At 33.7% G+C, this 21,161-nt stretch overlaps 2 protein-coding genes across 6 annotated transcripts in view; one reads left to right on the top strand and one right to left on the bottom strand.

Moving 5' to 3' along the window:
* The window catches only part of LOC140449647 (guanylate kinase), a 202,127-nt gene that overhangs the window by 43,632 nt on the left and 137,334 nt on the right, over positions 1-21,161 (bottom strand). The window contains exon 1 of one of the 3 annotated variants that reach the window (XM_072542914.1): positions 8,183-8,321. The exons of the other annotated variants lie outside the window; for them this stretch is intronic. The gene's annotated coding sequence lies outside the window, so the exon portion shown is untranslated. Of the gene's footprint in view, positions 1-8,182; positions 8,322-21,161 lie in introns of those variants that run through there. 3 annotated transcript variants of the gene reach the window in all.
* LOC140449644 (uncharacterized) overlaps positions 1-21,161 on the top strand; it is a 197,524-nt gene that overhangs the window by 141,772 nt on the left and 34,591 nt on the right. Inside the window, exon 1 of one of the 3 annotated variants that reach the window (XM_072542893.1) lies at positions 2,845-2,985. The exons of 1 other annotated variant lie outside the window; for it this stretch is intronic. In XM_072542893.1, the coding sequence (XP_072398994.1) occupies positions 2,902-2,985 (84 nt within the window). In that variant the 5' untranslated portion in view covers positions 2,845-2,901. Of the gene's footprint in view, positions 1-2,844; positions 2,986-8,485; positions 8,639-21,161 lie in introns of those variants that run through there. One more of the 3 variants, XM_072542894.1, reaches the window with a different exon arrangement.

Below are 21,161 nucleotides of genomic sequence, written 5' to 3'. Positions count from 1 at the left end.
AATTACTGTTCGGATGTAATTGTCAACACTATTCCATCCCTTCTTACTTCCCGTCAACTTCACGATCATCTCTCTCACAGTCACAGGGTTCATACCTATTTCTCTATACATTCTGTTTCTCTTCACTGTACATCTATTACATTCCAGCATTGTGTGAGTAGCCGTGTGAGAACATTGTTGAGAACGTGTGAGTATCTGTCTTTCTGAACCTATGAAGATACGCCCAAAAACAGACAATCCACCCAGTCTCTTAGGCTCGGGATCAGCATCTTGGTCTACTGGGCAACATCTTCCGTGTTGTTTCACTCTTCTTGATATCTTTCTATTGATCTTTACCTTTCTTCGTTTTTTATTGCTGTTGTCAAATGCTCTCTTCTCGCATAGAGATATCAGAGGAACACAACCCGTGATAGTCCACAAGGCCGTCGCAGATACAGGCCTGTAGGCGCATGCTACTCGCAACAGACTCGTTCTGTCTACTTTTGTCATGAGCCTAATATTAGGTATCTATATCTAAATATAATGAAAAATATTATTAATTATTATGTATTAATTATTGTGTATTTATACAATAATTATTGTATTCTACATATTTAAAGGGGTAATTTAATGATTAAATTAGCGTTTTGGATTTTTTGTATTGCGTGTGAAAGACAAGTTACATTTTCTTCATTATCAATCAGCCAATCCCGTCCACTGCTGGACATAGGCCTCCCTCAGTTCTTTCCAGTGTTCTCTACACTGGGCCGCTTGTAGCCAGTTTCCCGCTACTCTTTTTATGTCGTCGGTCCATCTAGTCGGTGGTCGTCCTCGGCTTCTTTTATAATTTCTGGGCCTCCATTCCATAATTCGTCTTGTCCATCGTCCATCTTGTGTTCTGGCTAAGTGTCCTGCCCAGTTCCACTTAAGTCTCGTGGTTCTTTCGATGACGTCTTGAACTCCTGATCTTTGCCTGATTTGTCGGTTTGTTATGTGGTCTCGGAGGCTCACATTCAGCATTGCACGTTCCATGGCTCGTTGTGTAACTCTTAGTTTGTTCGCAGATTTCTGCGTGAGTGTTAAAGTCTCTGCTCCATAAGTTTGTACAGGCAAAACACATTGGTTATAAACTTTTCGCTTGAGACACATGGGAATTGAACTTTTTAGAATATGGCTTAGTTTGCCAAATGCTGCCCATGTAAGGCCTATTCGCCTCTGTATTTCATTTGTTTGATTGTCTCTGTTTATTTTGATCTCGTGTCCCAGATATTTGTAAGTGTCTGTTTGTTGTATGGTATTATTGTCGATAGTTATATTTCCACTCATTACGAGATTTGTCATAAGTTTAGTTTTCTCAAAGTTTATCTTTAATCCTGCTCTTTCAGACAGACTTTTAAGCGAATGTAGCATAGAAACTGTATCCTGTAAGTTATCTGCGATTAATACGACCTCATCTGCAAACCTCAGATGATTTTTACATACATTTTCTTACTATTCTTTATATATGTTTTGCTTTATATGCCCTGGGGATCTAACCCCCAAAACCCACCCCTGGGTGCGCCACAGGGTCACTAACAATCGAAATTCCATACTGACCTGTCAATGGAAGTGATAAATTTTATTGATCTCATCAGAAACGCAAAAAATGTAAAAAATCGAACAACATCAATTTTATTTAAAAAATTGATTTCGCGAGCATAACTGACATTCAAAATCATCGGTCGCTTCAACCGTTGTTTCTAAGAGAACGGTTAATTCGACAGAATAAGTGCATTTTTGTTTAAAATTGTTTATACATAAACAATATAAACATTTCTTATTTGAACATTTTTTTCTACAGATTGTTGTACAGTGGAACAGATTGTTGGTAAATCGATGTTTTCCGCCCTCTTCTCCGATGGGGGTTTTAGGGGGAAATCCGAGGGCTGGAGTGGCAAATTTTTTTGCATCTTTTTGGGGTCGCAAAATTGACATTATCAGCAAAACTCAGCTTGTTCGTGTGATTTTTAGATGTTCAGTGGAATTTAATCTTCGTCAGAAAGAACCTGAAGAGTCACCATGGAATTCTTTGAATATGCAGGAGTTAATTTTTTGCCGTGGCCACCAAGATCCCCAGATTTATCCCAAATTGAACACGTGTGAGACATGATGAATATCTAGGCCACGTGATGTGGGGACCAAAATATGAAATTTTAAGACTCATAATACGGAGGAAAGATTCAAGAAAAAAGATCTGTTGGCCGAAGGCAGAATTCTTGGTTGAAGAATCTACGTGATTGGTATCAATGCAGATCGATTGATTTGTTTAGAGCAGCAAGTTCAAAAATTAAAATAGCCATTATGAAGCGGCAGTTTAAAAAGAAGAAGAGACATGATGGGTCGGAGACTTCTTAATATAGAACATCCTCCTCGAACGAGATACCCAGGAGGATGTTGATCACCTAATCGGAAGCGACACCAAGCGCATTCAAGCCCAGCGAGATCCAACACAACGATTACCTAGTACGTAATTCAAAATATGAATTCCTTTGATCGGATTGATGAAAACGAAGCTACTTTCTCTCTCCGAATTTTTCTAGCACCGCTTTTTTAGGTATTCATCAGCTTTTCCCAGACAACAATGTTATTTTTTAGTATTTCTTTCGCAACAATCTCCTCTGGTATTCTTTTTTATATAAATATTTAACAATAAAATATTTAACAATACCTATAACTAAAATAGAAAAAAATCATTTCCTTAATTAAAACATATAAAAGTTAATAATTATTATTTTATCGGTTTTTAAATGTGTAGGTAGAATCTGATTTGATACGATATGTTAGCGATTGCAAAACAACAACTTTTGCTTTATATTTAATAAAAGTTTCGCCATTGTTAATATTTGTTCGATTCTGTAGTTTCAGTTTTCTTTATAAAGTTTCATGTTAACTTTGTTATCACTGTCACAAAGATATCTTCGAGATCTTAAGAAGAACCGACCATCTCAGAGCTCACAGGTGATCCAGGTAAAAAAAAAGTCTATCAAGTAATGTAATATATATTGTTCTGAAGCTATTTTCTTGTGGCATGTTAAAGTAATTACTATTTAAATGGGAATAAGCCACAATTAAAGGTTAAAGTACGTTTATTGACGATTTCCGAAGTGGAAATTGAAACGTCAATAAACGTACTTTAACCTTTAATTGTGGCTTATTCCCATTTAAATAGTAATTAATGTAATATATAACACGAATCTAAATGCGTTAATAATTTTTATCGTATTTTTGGGATATGTATTTTATTCACTATATTTTTATGCCGTATTTTCCTTTGTCCTGTTGTTTATTAAACTCTCATTTTTTACCATGGTGTCTGTTATCAAATTCCTCTTTGAAATATATTTTAAGATTGTTGGAGTATCGTCAACAATAAAAAGAAACTCATGTTATGTAAAAGAGTAAGTGTATAACGTACACAGTCAATTCTATTACCACTGATTGTCATTCTAAAGTCTCGGTGGAGAAGTGCATAGGATTCATTCTTGACCTGCAGGAGAAGATGGAATGGATGGATGGTGACTTTATTTATACCTCCTTTAGGCTGGGCGCCTCTTCAAGGTGCGGGCTTCCTTTCTAGGAAGAGAATTGGTAACTCAGTCTGCGAATGCTGTTTGTGTTTATTAAAGAGAGATTGGGAAGATGAGTGGCTTACTAAGAAGCAGTAGTCAGTCAGTGTGGGTGTCGTTATGTCGTTTGTGGTGTGCGATTAGGAAGGTTGCTAGCCATGCTGCTCTGCAGGGGCACTTTCGCGTATTACCAGCTATACTTTGGGAATGGCGTCGCTTCTAGTGTGTTGAAATACTAATCAGGAAGTTCGTTTCCAGCTAAATTGAGAGAAGTTTGGCAATGGCAAGATGTTTTAAGGACCTCCTTTGCTCTGGTGTTGGAGCTTGTTGCGGTGCGAAGAACATATCTCTTGCTGAGAGTTTCTCATGATCTTTCTCAAGATCTTGCGTTCTGTGGCCATAATGGCGTTTATTTGGCGGTTGTTAAGTGAGGAGAAAAGAACAGCTCTGTACTCAATAATAGGTCTGATGTAGTTTTTATAAGTGTGTAGGAGAGTCTTGCTCTGTGTGCCCCAAGATTTGCGTGATAGGACTCCCAGGAGACTAGCCTTTCTTCTCACTCCGTTTAGGGTGAGATTTAGTTCAGTATCCCAATTGAGGTTCCTCTACAATTGAACATCCAAGTAAGTGACCGAACTTTGAAACGGGAGTCTAGCTCCATAGAGCGCTATCAGGTTGCCCCCATCTTCAAACCGAGAAGTTCTCGGATACCTGAGTAGGATTGCTTGAGTCTTGGTTGGGTTAAGAGTGAGACTCCATTTGTTGCATCATTTGACAATTTTGTCAAGTTGGGCCTTGGAGAGTAGAGTAATTATCGTTGATTCTAACTCTTATTGTACGATTGGAGAGATATTAGTGTATTGTTTTAAGAATGTGGTTGACAGTTGAGAGCAGCGGAGTTTTACGATCAGACCTGCGTGCCAGACCTGATCGAAGGCCTTCTGGGCATCTAGGAATATGCCAATGGCTATTTTCCTTTTTTCATTGATTGAACGTGAAATGAAGGTTGCTGCTTCTGTCAATGCATTTTGAGAAAAGTGTTCAGCTCTGAATCCGAATTGAAATTTTGGGATTATATGGTTTTCGTCTAGGAATTCTATGAGTTTCTCCTTAAGGATTCTCTCATAGACTTTACCTAGAGTGTTCAACAGAGATATTGGTCTATATGATTCAGTGCTGGTTAGAGATCATCATTGTACTGGCCACTTTCCAAGGGGTAGAAAAGTTAACACACTAAAAGGCATGCATTGATGATATCGGTAAGAAGCCTCTCGGTGTCCTCCAGAACTGGAGCCATAATTGGATGTTGGATATTATGGTGTCCGAAATGCTGTGGAGGGTAGTAGAGTATGTCCTCCACTCTCCTTTCGGTGTCGAGTTTGAACCAGTTTTTGAAGTTTGGGTTATGTGGTGTGATAAATGTTTTTATGCGCAAATGCGAATAGATAGAGTATACGACGAAAAAAGCAAAACAAAATATTATAAAGATAAGTGTTATCTTTACAAACATTTCTTGTTATCTTAAAGATGGAAAACTTAGCAGAGATCTGCTACAAACTATGAATATACGGACACACGCCATATATTTTTTCTCCCGCGCAAATCATTTCTATTTCTAAGTCTATTTCTAGTGATTTCTCTTAGTTGTTTCATATATCGTCATTTTTTTAGTCAATTTTCGATGAGAGCGTGATCTTTTAAGCCTTGAAAAATTGAGTCTGGTCAAGAAATGATTATTTCTGTGCCTGTTCTGGCTATGAATGATAGATAACTGACATAACATAATAGTGAAATTGAAAACACTGAATCAGATTTTAAAAAGCTATTAGCATAATGGGTGTATCATTGGTTAATATTGAATCAAAAACGCATTGGGCAAGACCTTATTGGGCAAGTTATTGCAGCAATCAGTCAATCTTGTATTATATGTCCATGGTTATATTTATTAGTTGGTACATTAGTATGTTATATAAATTTACTAATAAAAAATCTGTAAAAACGTAATATCTAGAGTCTCTTTTTAAATATCTACAAAACTAAACAGGCTAGGTATACACAATCGGATACCAAAAGAAAGGTTGTAATATTTTCTACAAAATACAATACTTATATACAGGGGTTTCCATTTAAAAACAAAATAAGAAAATTTTGTATTTGAAAATAGTGATTACACTGTATATTGTATGGTTACATGTCACAGATATTAAATTATCTAAAAATGACACTATACTAGAAAAACTTAAAATATTTACTATTTAAGTTTAAAAATTTAAATAATATATTTAAAAATGTAAATATTTTTATTACTTTCGAGTACTAATGCCCCACAGCGTTTTAAATCTTACCATTTTTCTCAATAAAAGTGTAAATATTTCGAAAATTATTAACTTTGTACCTATAAAACCCTATAAACCTTTATAATATACAAACTCTACATAATAGTCTCCCGTTTTATACCGCTGTCGCGGCTTTGGGAGTATAGCAGGGTAGTCTGCTATATCTAGGGCCTACGGTATACAAGGAAGGTAACATGGCCAGTGCTACGCTTCAACCGTCTATTATTACCCCTGGTTTTACCCAAGGTACTCATTTTTATTCAGGCTGAGTCGACCTGGGGCCTATAGACATTTTTAAAATGTCTAGATGTTCTTGCCGGCGGTAGGATTCGAACCCCGGACCACCGGCTTGCGAGGCAAGCATCCTACCGCTTGCGCTACGCAGGCCCCAACTCTAATACGAAACTCTACATATTTTTAAAAAATATACAGTAAAATGTGGTGAAATTGATCCAAAGGTGCGAAATTGATATATTGCGAATGGTTCTGAATATTTTAATTTTCCCTGAAATCCAAGAATCTTAACAAACGGTTGACAACGTCGCTTTATATCGCAAACTTGTTGAACACTACGCTTTAGCACATGGACAAAAAAACAAAAACAGAGGACGAAAACAGCGCTATAAAACGAATTATTGTTTAATCCTTTGCAGCCACGGGAATTTACCCTTTCTCCCCCGAGAAAGTTTTAAATAAGTTACTTAGAGAAGATGAAGAAATAGAGGACCAAAATCGACAATCTTTTGGTACATTATCTAAAGGAAAAAAGATATTGTGCTGTACCATCCAGGCGAAATATTAAGCGAACCAAACTGAAGAAAAAGTGTTGTAGCTCAGCAACCTGATGAAACTGAAAGTGACAGTGAAGAAGAGCCACCAAGTGATAACGAAACAGGAAGTCAAACGTCTAACTTGGATGAGTCTGACAATAATGATGTGTATAAGAATATAAGAAATATGCGCAATTCTGGGCAAGCTTTTACAAATTCTGCTGGGAAAGAGATTTCAGCCCATAAAGTGCAAGGATAAAATAACTGACGAAGAGAGGCAACAGTTTATCAGACATCAACAGACAACGGGACTTCTTAGTCAAAAATCTTAAACCTATCTGGCCTAAATATTCTACAAAGCAGCCTGGAAATACAAGGACATTTAATTATGGATACTGTTTCAATTTACATAAAAATGAAATTAGAGTCTGTAAAACCTATTTCAACAATACATTGAATATTTTAGACACACACTATATCAAAAAAATCATTTTTCGAGAAAGAATTCAAAAGTATAAATGTTGATTGGAGAACAAGAGGACAGCGAGTAAACATTAAGCTAAACCCTGCTTATAGCTATCCACCAGGTATTTCACCTTTAACGAAAAAGACCTGATTTCTTTGTGCAATTCTGGGCCAATCCCAAGACCATATTGGGATTTTTATTACGGCCTTCCTGTAGCCTCCACAACGGTAGACGAAGAAAACATATCAGATTAATAAATTAAGGTTTTGTAGTATATTTAGTAAATATAGAACCATACGTTTTATTTGTTTTGTTTTATTTAAACAAATCTCATATCTAATTTGAACTTTCAATGAAATATGAAAAATCTTTAGTTCCAAAGTGTAACAACTAGACAAATACCTTCAAATTACTTATTATATATGTATATATTTCTTTTTTAACAACATCATAGTTTAGCTTGTATCTCTTGAAAATTAATAAAATGTCGATTGTTATTATATTAACAGAATAATAAAATTATCTGACACAAACGTGTTGGAGAAAAGATTTTACTGGTTTTCTCGTAACTAATGATTTCTGACTTGTTACACTTTGGAACTGGTGTATCCATATATTATAATAATATAATAAGCCTGAGCTTTGGCGCACCCTGTATAAAGTACTCTCCAAGAAAGAAACCTGGAACCAGGAAGACTCGAACGAAATCGATTCTAGGCAATTAGGCAATATTACATCCAATAATGAGTGAAAGCAATATTACGGTTCTCTAGTGTCATGAGGACACTGCTAAATACAAATTTTAAATTCTCAATCTAAATAGTAAGGTATTAAATACATTTAACAATCAGAATTTTGACTTTGATTTCTAAATATATAAAGGTGTAGTAATTAAATATACAATTGAAGTTTTTATCAATTATTTCCGAAAACCTATATTAACCGCCACTTATCAGTTATTTTTGTACATAATTTCATTTGCTGGCTTTAAAAAGTACATATTATCACCAAGCATTATTAACCTACCTTCATTTAACCATAACGAGTATTAAGCAAACGCGACATCTGGGTGGGGATACCGGACTGACTTATCGCTCTAATATCCTTCAAAACAAAGTTCATATACGATTCGAATTGTCGCCGTACAGAAATAAAGCGTGAACACTAAAATATAAGAACAAAAAATCTCTTTGGCCGTTTCTAAGACCGTTTTCTAATCTCCGCGTTGTTTGATATTAAGCTTTATCTATTCCGGTAGAGAGAGACAGGCGATATAACGAGCTTTTTAAAAAAGTGTGGCTATCAAATTCACCGAAGTGATAACGTGCGCCCCGTATAAGTCAAAAGCAAATAATAGTACCGGCGAACCGTTGATACTGCCCTTGTAACTCGTGAGCTGAGTCAACCAAGCCAGTCGTGGAGTACGATGTGCCCGGGAAGTATGTGCGTTCTGGATGTGTTCTTACTGGATCTAACTAGTGGGTACGTTTTTGAAACTGCATCATTTATTTTATTTTATGAGTTTACACTTTTCTAATCTTAAATATCCATTTTACGTATAGTTTTGCGCGTATATTTTGTGATAAGCATGATCAGAAGATTAAATTATAACATTTTGCCGGCAAAACACATGCTTGTTTTAAAATTATCTAAAAACTTGATTAATTTTGAATTGTTAAATATTGTTTTAATTTCAAAAACTTTCCCATGTAGTTTCTCTAAATTTTAAACCAAAATTATACTTATTAGAATAGATAATTTAATAATTTTTTTATTGTAATATTAAAGACGATTGGATTGAGTTGCCGGTTTGAACGCTCCTCTTTTCGATGTTTGACTTTTTCTTAAGCTGTCTTACGTTTTCGTATTAATAATTTTCGCGGCATTTCCAGCCTATTTATACTGAAACCATTTTTTTAGTTTATTTCTTTAGTTCACTAGTCTTGTGCCAATCTACGTTTTGTATAGGTGTAATATAGTTTGTCTATTTTTCTTCTGAGTTTCTTTTTGCTTTTTCTTATCTTATGATCTATTAAAAATTCACTTTTCTGCGTTTCTTTTATTCTTTGTCCATCCATACATAAATCAGCTGTCCCAAGTAGAAACACTGTAAGCGCAAATTTGAAAATTGTTCACCAGAGCAGGAAACGTAAAGGACTCAACTTTTCAAATTTCTATTTTGTTTGAAATAAAAGTGAACACACATTAACATAGCATAAAAATGTTTTTTAGTAAATATTTTAATGTCTGTATTTTATTTCCTGAATAGGATTTGAACACATACAATGTTTTTATTTGGGAAACCTAAAAATATAAAATAAAACATTTCAATTTGTAAAGACATTAAGTAATACAAGTTATACTGTATTCACGTTAATTTAACAAATATAACCATGGTTTAATAATGGTTTAAAAACATTTTAATAGTCATTGTTCTGTAACTGCTGCAATCCACAGTTACGGAGGAGTTCGTCCACTACTGTCTCGGTCTTCGGAGACCGACAAATTAAGCTAAAACGATCTTCTGTTCTCAGACATCAAAGGAATAAGTTTCTGTATTATTTCATCTTTTTTTGCTTTTACGTATACCTCGTACGTTGGTATTCTGCGGAAAATTTGACACCACGAACCTTATTTGCAAAAATTCAAGCCCCTGATAGTTTTCATCTTCGAAACTGGTTTTGAGTTTAAGAGAGCTACAGCCTTGTGAAAAGTTAGCTTCTACGAGATTTATTAAAAATGTTTTCAAAGGATCATTTTCATCTCCCTTTTGAGTTGTTGTTTCTTTTTTGGTCATTCGAATGAAGTTTGTTCTTGAAGTACATTTAAATTTTTTCGTGATTGTCTTATAACAGACAATTAATCTTGAAAGTCAAATACATCTCGTGCTTTTTTAATTTGTTGCTCAATGTTGCCATGAACACCATCAGCATGTGTGTATGACTTTTGGTAAGATATTTGAATGTTATGTTGTTTACATGAGAGGTATGGGTATCATTATTTACCATAATCGCTAATGCAGTAAACAAATACCAGTTTTTATTTTGGGCATCTGCCCAAAAAACAAAATTGTTCCTATCACGCTCTTCTTTAATTAAGGCATATATTGCATCGATGATATTAGAAGCATCACGACCGCCAAATACTTCATGCCAAACCATCTATTAGCATCATATGCGTTTTTTTGTGTGCCTCCCATTGACCTTTTTTGGTAGAAGATACAACCGAATTATCTATGCATGTGCTGCTTGCTTCTACAAAGTTTTTGTAATCTAAACAGTCAGATCATGAATCCATTTGAGGCATGTGTAAAGATATTTTCATTGTCTTCATCATTTTCAGTAAATTTTAATTTTACATATATATACCTGGGTTCTTTAATCTGAAGTTATTAAACATTGAAGCAACTGTTAAATTTGACGGCAAAATATCTAGTGAAAGGAGCATTTTTCGGCGGTAATGACTAACGCAGGGATTATAAGAGTGTATATGATTTACTATTATGAGCCTGTCACAGACGTTACTGAATTTTTTACCTCGATTTTCCTTTACATATGCATTAAGCAGCTCCTTTTTGATAGCATATGATAATTCATTGATAACTGAATCACTGGTATAACCAAATGTATTGAGTAAAAATAGTTTGCATTCTGACAGAAATTCGGTGTTACATTTTTTACGTAAATAAAATAATCTTGTTTCATTTTTCTTATATACATTATTAGCAGCTACTGGAACTCTTCTACGCAAAACAGATCTGAATGAAACCCATTTGGTAAGCCACAGCCTTCAAGTTGTATAATCTGCGTCCCAATATGCATTCCAAATATCTGCTAAACATTCTTCGCTGAACTCCCAACAAGACTTCTTACACTTCGCAGTGCATCTAGAAAAAATGGGATGTTTATTTTTGTTATCTCTACTTTTTTCTATAGCTGACATTTGTCTCTTTTTTTAGTGACTTGTCATTCATTAGGTATGCTTTCAAATGTCAAATTTGAATGATCAGTCACATTTCCAGGCTTCGAGTCAGGTTGGTAATTTGGGTCGGTAATGCTATCATCACTATCCTCATCTGAAGATGAAAGCTCTAAATCAAGTCTAAGCATTTCATCAATCTCTTGAGGGTAACCATTATTGCTATCAGCTTTGAAATAAATCGATTGCTCGTCCCTAAAACCAAAACAATAATGAGAATAAAATTCTATATTATCTGTAAAAAATTTTTTTACCTTTGAGTATCATTTGTGGATGATTCTCCCCAGTCGTTCTTGTTCTGATTTCGACACATGTCTAGTATTAACTGAAATCTTGTATTTTTATTCATATTTGAAAACTAATCAGTAACAGCAGACATTTAAAAGTGTATTTTAAATAACTAATGCAATAAACTATAATTTTACAGACAAATTTGTACTTCACTTCAACACAAACTAACAAACCACTAAAAAAAAATTTTGATGATTTCAACTTCAACGGTCTTGGCGAATGTAAACTCTATGATTCCCACGGTAAATCTCTGTAAATCCCAAAACTAAATAAAAACGCTGTATATCTCGTATATACAGTGTTTATACTTGGGAATATGGATATAACGTGTTTTAAATTGGTAAAGGGATTTTTTTGTTCCTTCGTAAGTGGTAGGTAATATAGAATGTTATATCCCAAAATGCGATAAAAGTGATTTTGAAAAAAATGGATATACAGTGTTTCTACTTGGGGCAGCTGAAATGGAATTTCAGTTTGTATACTTTTGATTTTTATTCTCATTTAGAAATTATCTTAAAAAATCATAAACTTCTTATGTATTATTGATCAGGTTTTTATTTCTCAGTTTAGTCTTTTACTGGTCTTTCAATATACTTTAATTTCTTTAGTTCGCTTGGTCAATCCGGTCTCTACACTCCGATTGTGGCGGATACTATCATCAAAAACGAGATACTGTATTTTGGAAGGCTGTCGATCTTTGTAACTTAAAATTTCTGTGTATAGCCTCAATAATATCCTTATTAAATATTGTTCTTTTATTTATCTAGTTAGCAGGGTTATATAAATTGTGATAGATTCGACCGTTACTTGATGGAAATTCATTTTATTAACAAAAAAAAAACACTGAAAACTTTTGTTTTCACACTCCACAAAATGTATTTTAAATTATTATCACTACAGCTGTTTCGACCAGAGTGCCTTTCTCAAGTAATTTATTTTTAGTCTGTGTTTACACTTTATAGTATTTAACTGAATGGGTAGAGAAGTGGAGAACTGTCTCAAGTTAATCATTCAGTATTATGTCTGTATTTTTATTTTGTTAATTCCCACAGATTCTAATGATTATGAGCTAGGAAGTGAAGTGCATACGAAGAATCTGTTGTTATTATTGAAAGCCCTTTTGTGGTCTGCTGTACGTATGTTAAAAGTTCTACCAGTTTGACCGATGTAAGTTTTTGGACAGTCTCCACATTTAAGTTTGTAAAACACTACTGAAGTGTTCTTCTTTTGCCTCTTGTTTATTATATGTATATTTGCTTAAGTTGTTGTTGTAGCATTGTAAATTCCTTGACATATTTTGAAATCCCCTCGTATATGTATTCAAACACCAAAGAATATTTTTAGTGTATTTTATTTTCTATTCGTACGTATTAAAACACCGAATTCTTTCAATTCCTCTTAGCGTCGCCGAGTTAAAATAAACCATTTTAGAGTTTGTTTATTATTTTACAGATGGTTATTTCCTCGGTATTCTTTGATTGTTAAGCCGCTCGATATTGCGTTTTAAATAAATATTCCCGTTTAGTGTTTTGTTTATACTAAGTTGGGAAGTGAAGGATTTTTAAGAATTCACTCACTTTCGCTGAGGCGTTGTCAGAGACAATTGCTTCCAGCGTTTAGTCCAATTTTTTCTTCAAATTTGTAATATCTTCGTTTTTCGTCCTTTTTTCATGGGAAAATGTGTAGCAGTATGAAGTCGATAGTTACAGTTTAAAGTTTTAAGTGAGGTTTGGAAGAATCGTTGTTTTCATCCTCGTTTTGTTTGTCCCTAGTCGTCGTTCCAGATCATAGAAGCAGTCCTTTTGTTCGTGTGGCTGAGAGTTTAACCCCAGTTCTACCCCCAGAAATTTTAGTAATTCCAGTTCTAACCCCAGAAGTTTTAGTCTATTTTTTTGTGAAATCAAGGTAACTTTTTTGTTTTAAATTGTAAAGTAACGATAGACATTTTTTTTAATAATAATAATTGCTTTCATAATGATTTGTAAAGAATTTGTAATAATTAAAAATATATGTCTTAGGGCGTGGTTATCTGTCATTTTAATTGTTCTGTTTTAAATTTAATGTTGACGTATGACAGCTCGTTTTATTATTTTTGACATTAATTTGTTTTGGTTTTTTAAAGAAGGTTAACCTCTCTATGAATAGTTTCATTTTAAAGATATTTCTTTATTTGTAACAATTTTTTGTAGCCCCTCCCACTTGTAAACAGAGTTTGTAAACGGATAGGACATACTTAGTAAGTTTTTTCTTCTTTGTTATTTTTGGTATAAATCTTTGTAACTATTAATCTAGTAATTTGTGCCATTCCTGTTGTTTTTTTGCCCATTTGTTCCAGGAGATTCATGTAAGTATCCTTTTGTTTCATTTTTTTAGTTGCCACAATCTCAACCCCCTTGCCATTCAACTTATCCACGACCCAGCTACTCCAAATAAACCCTGAGAGCCGTTCGCATAAGTATCGTTTATTTTGCTTGCCCTATCTCTACCCCCAGTAGCTTCTGTCCCAATTTGCAACCGCTTATAGCAATACCCATGTGGTAGGCAACATATTTCGTTACATTGTTTACTCTGAAAGCTTCTTCTTCTTTAGGTTCCTTCTCCTATCGGAGGTTGGAAATCATCATCGCTATTTTAATTTTATTGGCCGCGCTTCTGAATAATTCTAATGAGCTGCAACCGAACCACTCTCTCAAATTTCTTAGCCAGGATATTTTACGTCGTCCTGGGTTTCTCTTCCCTTGTATCTTCCCTTGCATAATTAATCTAAGTAATACGTACTTCTCGCCCCCTCATTATATGACCCAGATATTGAATCTTTCTAATTTTGACAGTTTTTATGACTTCACATTTTTTCTTCATTCTTTGTAACACCTCTATATTAGTTACTTTTTCAGTCCACAATATTCTGTGGATTCTTCTGTAGCACCACATCTCAAAGGAGTTTATTTTTTTGATTTCAGACTGTTTTATTGTCCACGCTTCCATGCCGTGTAGTAAAGTAGAAAAAACGTAACAACGTAGCATTCTTGTGCGGATCTCTAGATTATGGTTACGGTTGCAAAGTAAGTTCTTCAATTTTATGAACGTGTTTCTTGCCATTTCTATTCTAGTTCTGATTTCTTTTGTTTGATCTCTATCTTCGGTTAGCCACGTTCCTAAATATTTATATATTGTTACTCTTTCGACCGTTGTATTATTGATGATCAAGTTATCTACATTTTGTGGTTTTTTTGAGAATATCATTTACCGTACCTTTCACATCCATTGTATCCATGTTATATTATGTACTGTAGATCTTCCATGTCACTTGCAAATATAACCGTATCGTCCGCATATCTAATATTATTAATGCTATTTCCGTTGACCAAAATACTCTGAAAGCTAGTGCATTAGTATTTCCTCCACCAGAGAAAAACTCAGTACCTTCTGCTCGATTACAATACAGACAAGATATCAACAAAAATAGTGAAACACAAAAAAGAAAGGAATAACACCAGTTTTCAACTAACACTTAGTAAATATATTAAGAACAACAAGACTCAACAGAAAAAACGCTTAAACAGTGGTATATGTGCGAACTTAAATGTGGCGAGTGCCCAAAAACTTACATCGGTCAAACAGGTAGAAATTTTAACAAACGTATAGCAAAACATAAAACGCCTTTCAATAATAGAAAAACCAAATTAGATACGTTTTTCACCTTCTAGACCATAAACATTATTTTATTGACCAATTTCGAATTCTTCCCATTCAAAATAAAGGCCTTACGCATTAGAATCTATGGAAATTGACAAATTAAAAAATACAGAGATAGGCAGGTTCTCTCCTCCTCATCCTATTCAGTTGAAGAGTATAAAATTTAAACGCATACCAAAAATAGATCACTTGGGAAAGGCACTCTGCCCGAAACAGCTGTAGTGATAATAATTTAAAATAAATTTTGTGGAAGTGTTGAAAAAGTTTTCATTGTTTTATTTGTTAGATTATAATATTTTGACTTATTTTAACACCCAAATCGATCAACCAATGCTTCATACACTATACATTAGAGATCTTATGGAAACACATATACAAATATCATAAGCGTATTGTATAGCATTATTATTTCCATCGAACATATCGTGCAAATTTGTCGTAGAGATATTAAAAAGGATATGACTAGAACCCTGTGGTAAACCATTGTTGACAATACGTAATGCATAACAATTTTGCGATGGTCTCAAGTAATGAAAGTACTATTTAATAATTGTATTTTAATTGTGTTTAATTCTCATGAAATATATTAGGTAAAACCAAATACCATTTCAAACAAACACCTCCTCAACTATAGGTTACTGATGATTTGCTTCTTTCGTCGGTCAGTGTAGATAAATAACTGAAGTAAAAAAGGCGTTTTATGCTTTGTTAAATATTTGCAAATTTCGTAGTCACATCCGTATACAGTCGTGTTGACACATTTGAAAGAATACAAGTCAACGATCTGTAATGGTTTTAGGAAGAAGTATGTTCTCTTTGCATTTCGTAGAAACTCATTTAGCGAATATGTTAATCAGTGGAACTAGCCATACAAATACTGTTTTAATTTGCAACTATTGGGGTTAGTTTGGAGAAAAAAATCAGACAAAATTTACATAAGAAATGGAGGAGGATGTGAGTTAAGTGTTAACATTAGGTTAACACATTGTCAAAGATCTTAAAAAGATTCAGGAATAGAAGTAAAAATATAAGAGCGCAATATGTTAAATAGACAACTATAGTTTTCCTAAAAATATCAAACTTAACAATAGCTAAATAATAAATCTATAAATGTTATATATAAATAACAATTTCAAGTACTTCCTACTGTATGAGTACATGTCTATGGGGATAAAATAACATGAATTGAAACTTCATAGAGTGAAGTTTCATCTAATCTGCAGTTCATAGTTCTTCTTCTTCTTGTGCCACTCCTATCTGAGATTGGAAATCATCAAGGCTATCCTGACCTTGTTTACAGCTGACCTAAAGAGTTCATTAGTGGTACAGCCAAACCAATCTCTCAAATTACGCAACCATGACATTCTTCTACGGCCTGGATTCCGTTTACCTTCTATTTTTCCTTGCATTATATTTTGAAGTAATGCGTATTTATGTCCTCTCATCAGGTGACCCAAATATTCGAGTTTTCTTCGTTTGATCGTTGACAAAATTTCTGTGTCTTTTCCTATCCTTCGCATTAGTTCAAAGTTTGTGACTCTTTCAAACCAACGTATCTTCAGCATTCGAGGGTAGCACCACATCTCGAAACTTACAGCAGCCTTAAATGGGCCCTTTATATCGCTTTGTTCTTCCAGCATTTTCCAAAATAACATATTTTTCTTTGTTCGAGTCTCATTTTCGATATGGTCTTCCTTTTTGGGGTTCTAGTACGGCTATCCAATCTGATGCTCTTTTAAATTACAAAAAAGAGCAACACGGAATCTGTTTGAACTCAGAAGAACAACTCATTGCAGAAGCTGCTGCAAAAATCACGGGATTTTAACACTTCCCTCTTTATATATTTTAGAAACTGTTTGCTTAATTCGTTAACACCCACATGTTTTTCAGCAAGACCTAATCATGACTACCAGAAATTCAACCTTTGATGTTTATTTACCGATCCCATCCACTGAGTTAGCAAAGATATCTCTCTATATTCTGCAAGAAAAACTATACAACATTTTCTATTTTCTATTACAAGAGTTTCTTAGTGAATAACTAAGAATTTGCAGTATTTTATGTACAAATAACTAAAGTATTTTTATATACAGGGTCTTCCAAAAAAAGGTAACCCCGTCTCTAGGGTAGGTAAAAAACTGAAAAATAATTGGGGTTTGCTTAGTAAAAAATTTTTGTAACGCCATCCGGTTTCAAGATACAGGGCAAGATACAGTTGAAGAAAAAAAAATTTACGCATTTTTTACGATTTTGCCGAAACTACTGGCAACATTGTAATTAAATTTGTGAAAATTATTTGTTAAAATCGCATGACCGAGGAGGCCAATGAATCGGAGCTTCTGCACCTCTACCAATCCATCGATTCGGAAAATGATTACTCAACCAATTACGACACCTTCTACAAAGTGTGGTGGAGCTCCATCGTGCATAAAAAATAAAAATCTTCGCTCGTTTAGCGTTAAATCTTCTAATATCTCGAATAAGGAATTGTTTAAAAAATTAAGATACATATCACCATTTAAATTTCCAGGTAGAATATGATAACCTATTAATTTGTTACCTAAAATTGCTGCCCAAACATTAACTTTAAATGAGTGTTGGTAATGTGATACCCTTTTGACTCGTGGATTCTCATCACACCAGTAGTGTGCATTATGGGAGTTAAACATACCTTGTCGCGTAAAGGTGGCCTCGTCCGTAAAAAGAATGCATTTTAAAAAATTTGGATTGTGGGCTGTCCTTTGTTGCAATGTTTCACAAAAATCCACTCTAACCGGTAGATCATCTGGCAAGAGCTCTTGGACTTGTCTGTAATGATAAGGATGTAATTGCTGTTCTTTCACTATCCGCCAAGTACTTGAAGAAGAAGTATTTGTTTGTCTTGCTATATTCCTTACGCTAACTGTTGGATCTTGATCAAGTAAATTTAAAATATTATTTTCTTTATTAATTGTTCTTGTTGTTCTTGGTCTACCAGAATTTATTTTATTTGGTTTCACATTCCCAGTTTCTCGACAACGTCGTTCAACGGCTCTAAATGTTTTTTTTACTTGGTAAGTTTCTTCTAGGAAACTTTTCTGCATAACGTGTCACAGCTGCACTAGAACATCCTAAACATTCGCCTAAGGTTAATAACATGTCAGTGTTTTCAACATTTGAGTACATTTTGATTTGATTTTACAAATAACAAGGTTTCAAAACTCTAATTATTGTTGATTTATCGTCATAACAATCAATAAATGTCAGATTTCCATGGCACACTTGGAGAAAATAGAGGTATACCTATTAGAACTTTATCATTACTACCATCATCAGTTATTACTTCATAATTTTCAAATCAAAATATTCCGAAAACGGTACACAGTATCGAGTTTTACCAAGAGTACCTTTTTCGTGTAAAATTGAATGATGTTTAAGTTTACTTTAAATTTTAATTAATAATTATACTCTTAAAAATGTTATATTGACTAATACTTAATACGATCCGTGTAACTAGCGCCCTCTATGAGAATCAGATATAAAAACAAATTCATGGGATGTATCAGCTTCCAAAACATATTCGTATAAAATTTCATTACAATGTTGTCAGTAGTTTCGGCAAAATAAAAAAATTTTTTACTAAGCAAACCCCAATTATTTTTCAGTTTTTTACCTACCCTAGAGACGGGGTTACCTTTTTTTGAAACACCCTGTATATGGGTATCAAATGCAGCAACTTCAACTTATTATTCGTAAGGTTTTATTGTGCAATTTACAATTTATTTAAATTTTGCAATGGATTGAATATTTTATTATCTTTTATTTTGTGATATTGACGATTTATATAATTTCAGAAAATTTTAATTGTTATTTTCTGACTTTTTGTAAGCTTTGTCCATAAAATTGTACAATTTTCAGTGACAATAAAGCATATTTCTAATTTTAATTCTTTTTCCAATTTTCTTACATTTAATTTTTTTTACCTTTCACATGTAGTGTCACCTAAAACGCTATAGTTAAGCACTTTTCCAGGATTGGAATCACCAATTTAACTCTTTTTTAATCTAGGTCATGTACTGGAACATTTATAGATATATTGCAAACTCTCGCAAATACAATTTTTATCGCTTTTCAACAGAAATATAAATATTTGGTTCAATAAAGGATGTTAGTATATATACTTAGCAAACTACTTTGAACTCATTAAACCTAATGAACATCAGCTAATCAGTTTTCTACAAATTATATGTTAATAGTAATTAATGCAAAGTTTTTTTCAAGATTGTGCTCCTTTACTAATAATTTTATGTCCGGACAAAAATTTTAAAAAGTATATGCAAGTTATTTGAAATCAAGAGGCAAAGCTAGTTAATTGACTTTTTCCTTTTTGTTTATGTTTGTAGGTTGAACATCATATTGCTTTGTTATTTTTTTATATTAAAATCTACAATTTCCTTGTCTGACAAAGTTTGTGTGTACATGCACTAAGCATGGATTTTCATTAACTAATTGTGCAAAAGAATTGAGGTTTTCGAACGTAGGCTTACCGCAGAATGTTAAGAATATCTTGAACGGACAAAGTGACGCACCAAACAAATAATTCAAATAAATAATCAAAAATACTTTGTGGGAGCCACTAAACATATCAGCACATACCATAATAAAATAATTGTGCCTAAAATGTTCATTTTGTTCTTTTAAACGTCGACACAGTTTCCGTCCCATTAGTCGATCTTTCAGAAAAGCAGAGTTTACGCTGAAGCAATTGTCATACCATAAATAAAACTTGACCCCAATCTTCAACATTTCAATTTTGACATAACTCGTAGTATGTATGTTTTTTTGACCTAAAAGACTCCAAACCCGATTTTTTAATTCTAGTTCTAATTTCACACTCACTTCTTCTGGTTTCTTAAGCTTTTTCCAACTAATTTCTGCAGTTTAACGTCTGTTTTAAAGTGTATAAGTCTTATCACCTACTGCACTGGAGGATTTTCCGCCTTATCCTTTTCTTCTAACGTATTCTACAGTTTGTTTACAGCGTGTAACATTACGATGTACTCGTATTATCGATTTTAATTTACGAAACATGTTAAAACATCACTGTATCGACATATTTCGTTGATTGCTACAACTTTAGTAATATTCTCTCTCTCTTCAGTCTTGACCCCTCGCAGGCACTATAGTGGTCGTCGTGATTGTTGTTTTGTAGATTTCTGTGAGTTAGTCAATCCGCCTTGTTGTAAATCTTCTTCGTGTTTTTTGGCCCTCTACCTTTACTTGAATAATGAATCTCTCCATATTTTCTGTGTTAGTATTTTCTCATACGTCTTAAGTATTTTAATTGTCATATTTTTTCCTGACTATAAATATTTTATTGACTGATGCTTTAAATTGATTAGTTGTTGTGGAGAACCATTTTCTCAAGTTTTTTAACCATGATATTCTTCTCCCAATTCCTCGCTTTCCGAATATTTGCCTGGAAGGATTAACTATCTCCTTTTCTTGTACCATCGGAAATCTTATGTTGTGGACAGTTGTTTCAGTTATTCTGATTACTTTCAGCTTCTGGTGATTCTTGAAAAACTGATTCACTTTATTCACTGAAGAACAGGAGACCTGATACATCCTTGGCCCCATTCCTCTCCCGACTTTAATCTCTAAACTGGTTCGTTATCGATTACTATATAGAGATATATACTCTACTCTATATCTATAACAGGGAGATATGCATCTCCTTGTTATCACGTTTGTGTTAACAATGCCTCCCTGTTTAATAGTCAGATTTTAAAGACAAAATAACGATCATCTATTCATTATTCCAATTTTTTATTTACTCGACCATCTAACTTTCAACAAATGATCTGTTCTGTATACTGACAACCATTTGCCAATTTTTTCAAAATTTCACTTCTTGTTGCATATTGACGTGAGCTTTTCTTTATCGGTAGCTGTATAGTAGGCTACCAGTACTTGTGCCGCTTTCGTTTAGTTGAAACCGTTCTGCATGCACATATTACTTTGGAGATCGGTTCTCTTTATATCGAACTTGTTTGTATGT

The sequence above is a fragment of the Diabrotica undecimpunctata genome, chromosome 9 (genome assembly GCF_040954645.1).
Source record: "Diabrotica undecimpunctata isolate CICGRU chromosome 9, icDiaUnde3, whole genome shotgun sequence".
Taxonomy (NCBI): Eukaryota; Metazoa; Arthropoda; class Insecta; order Coleoptera; family Chrysomelidae; genus Diabrotica; species Diabrotica undecimpunctata.
The sequence above is the reverse complement of the archived record's forward strand: the minus strand, read 5'-3'. Positions and strand labels throughout refer to the sequence as shown.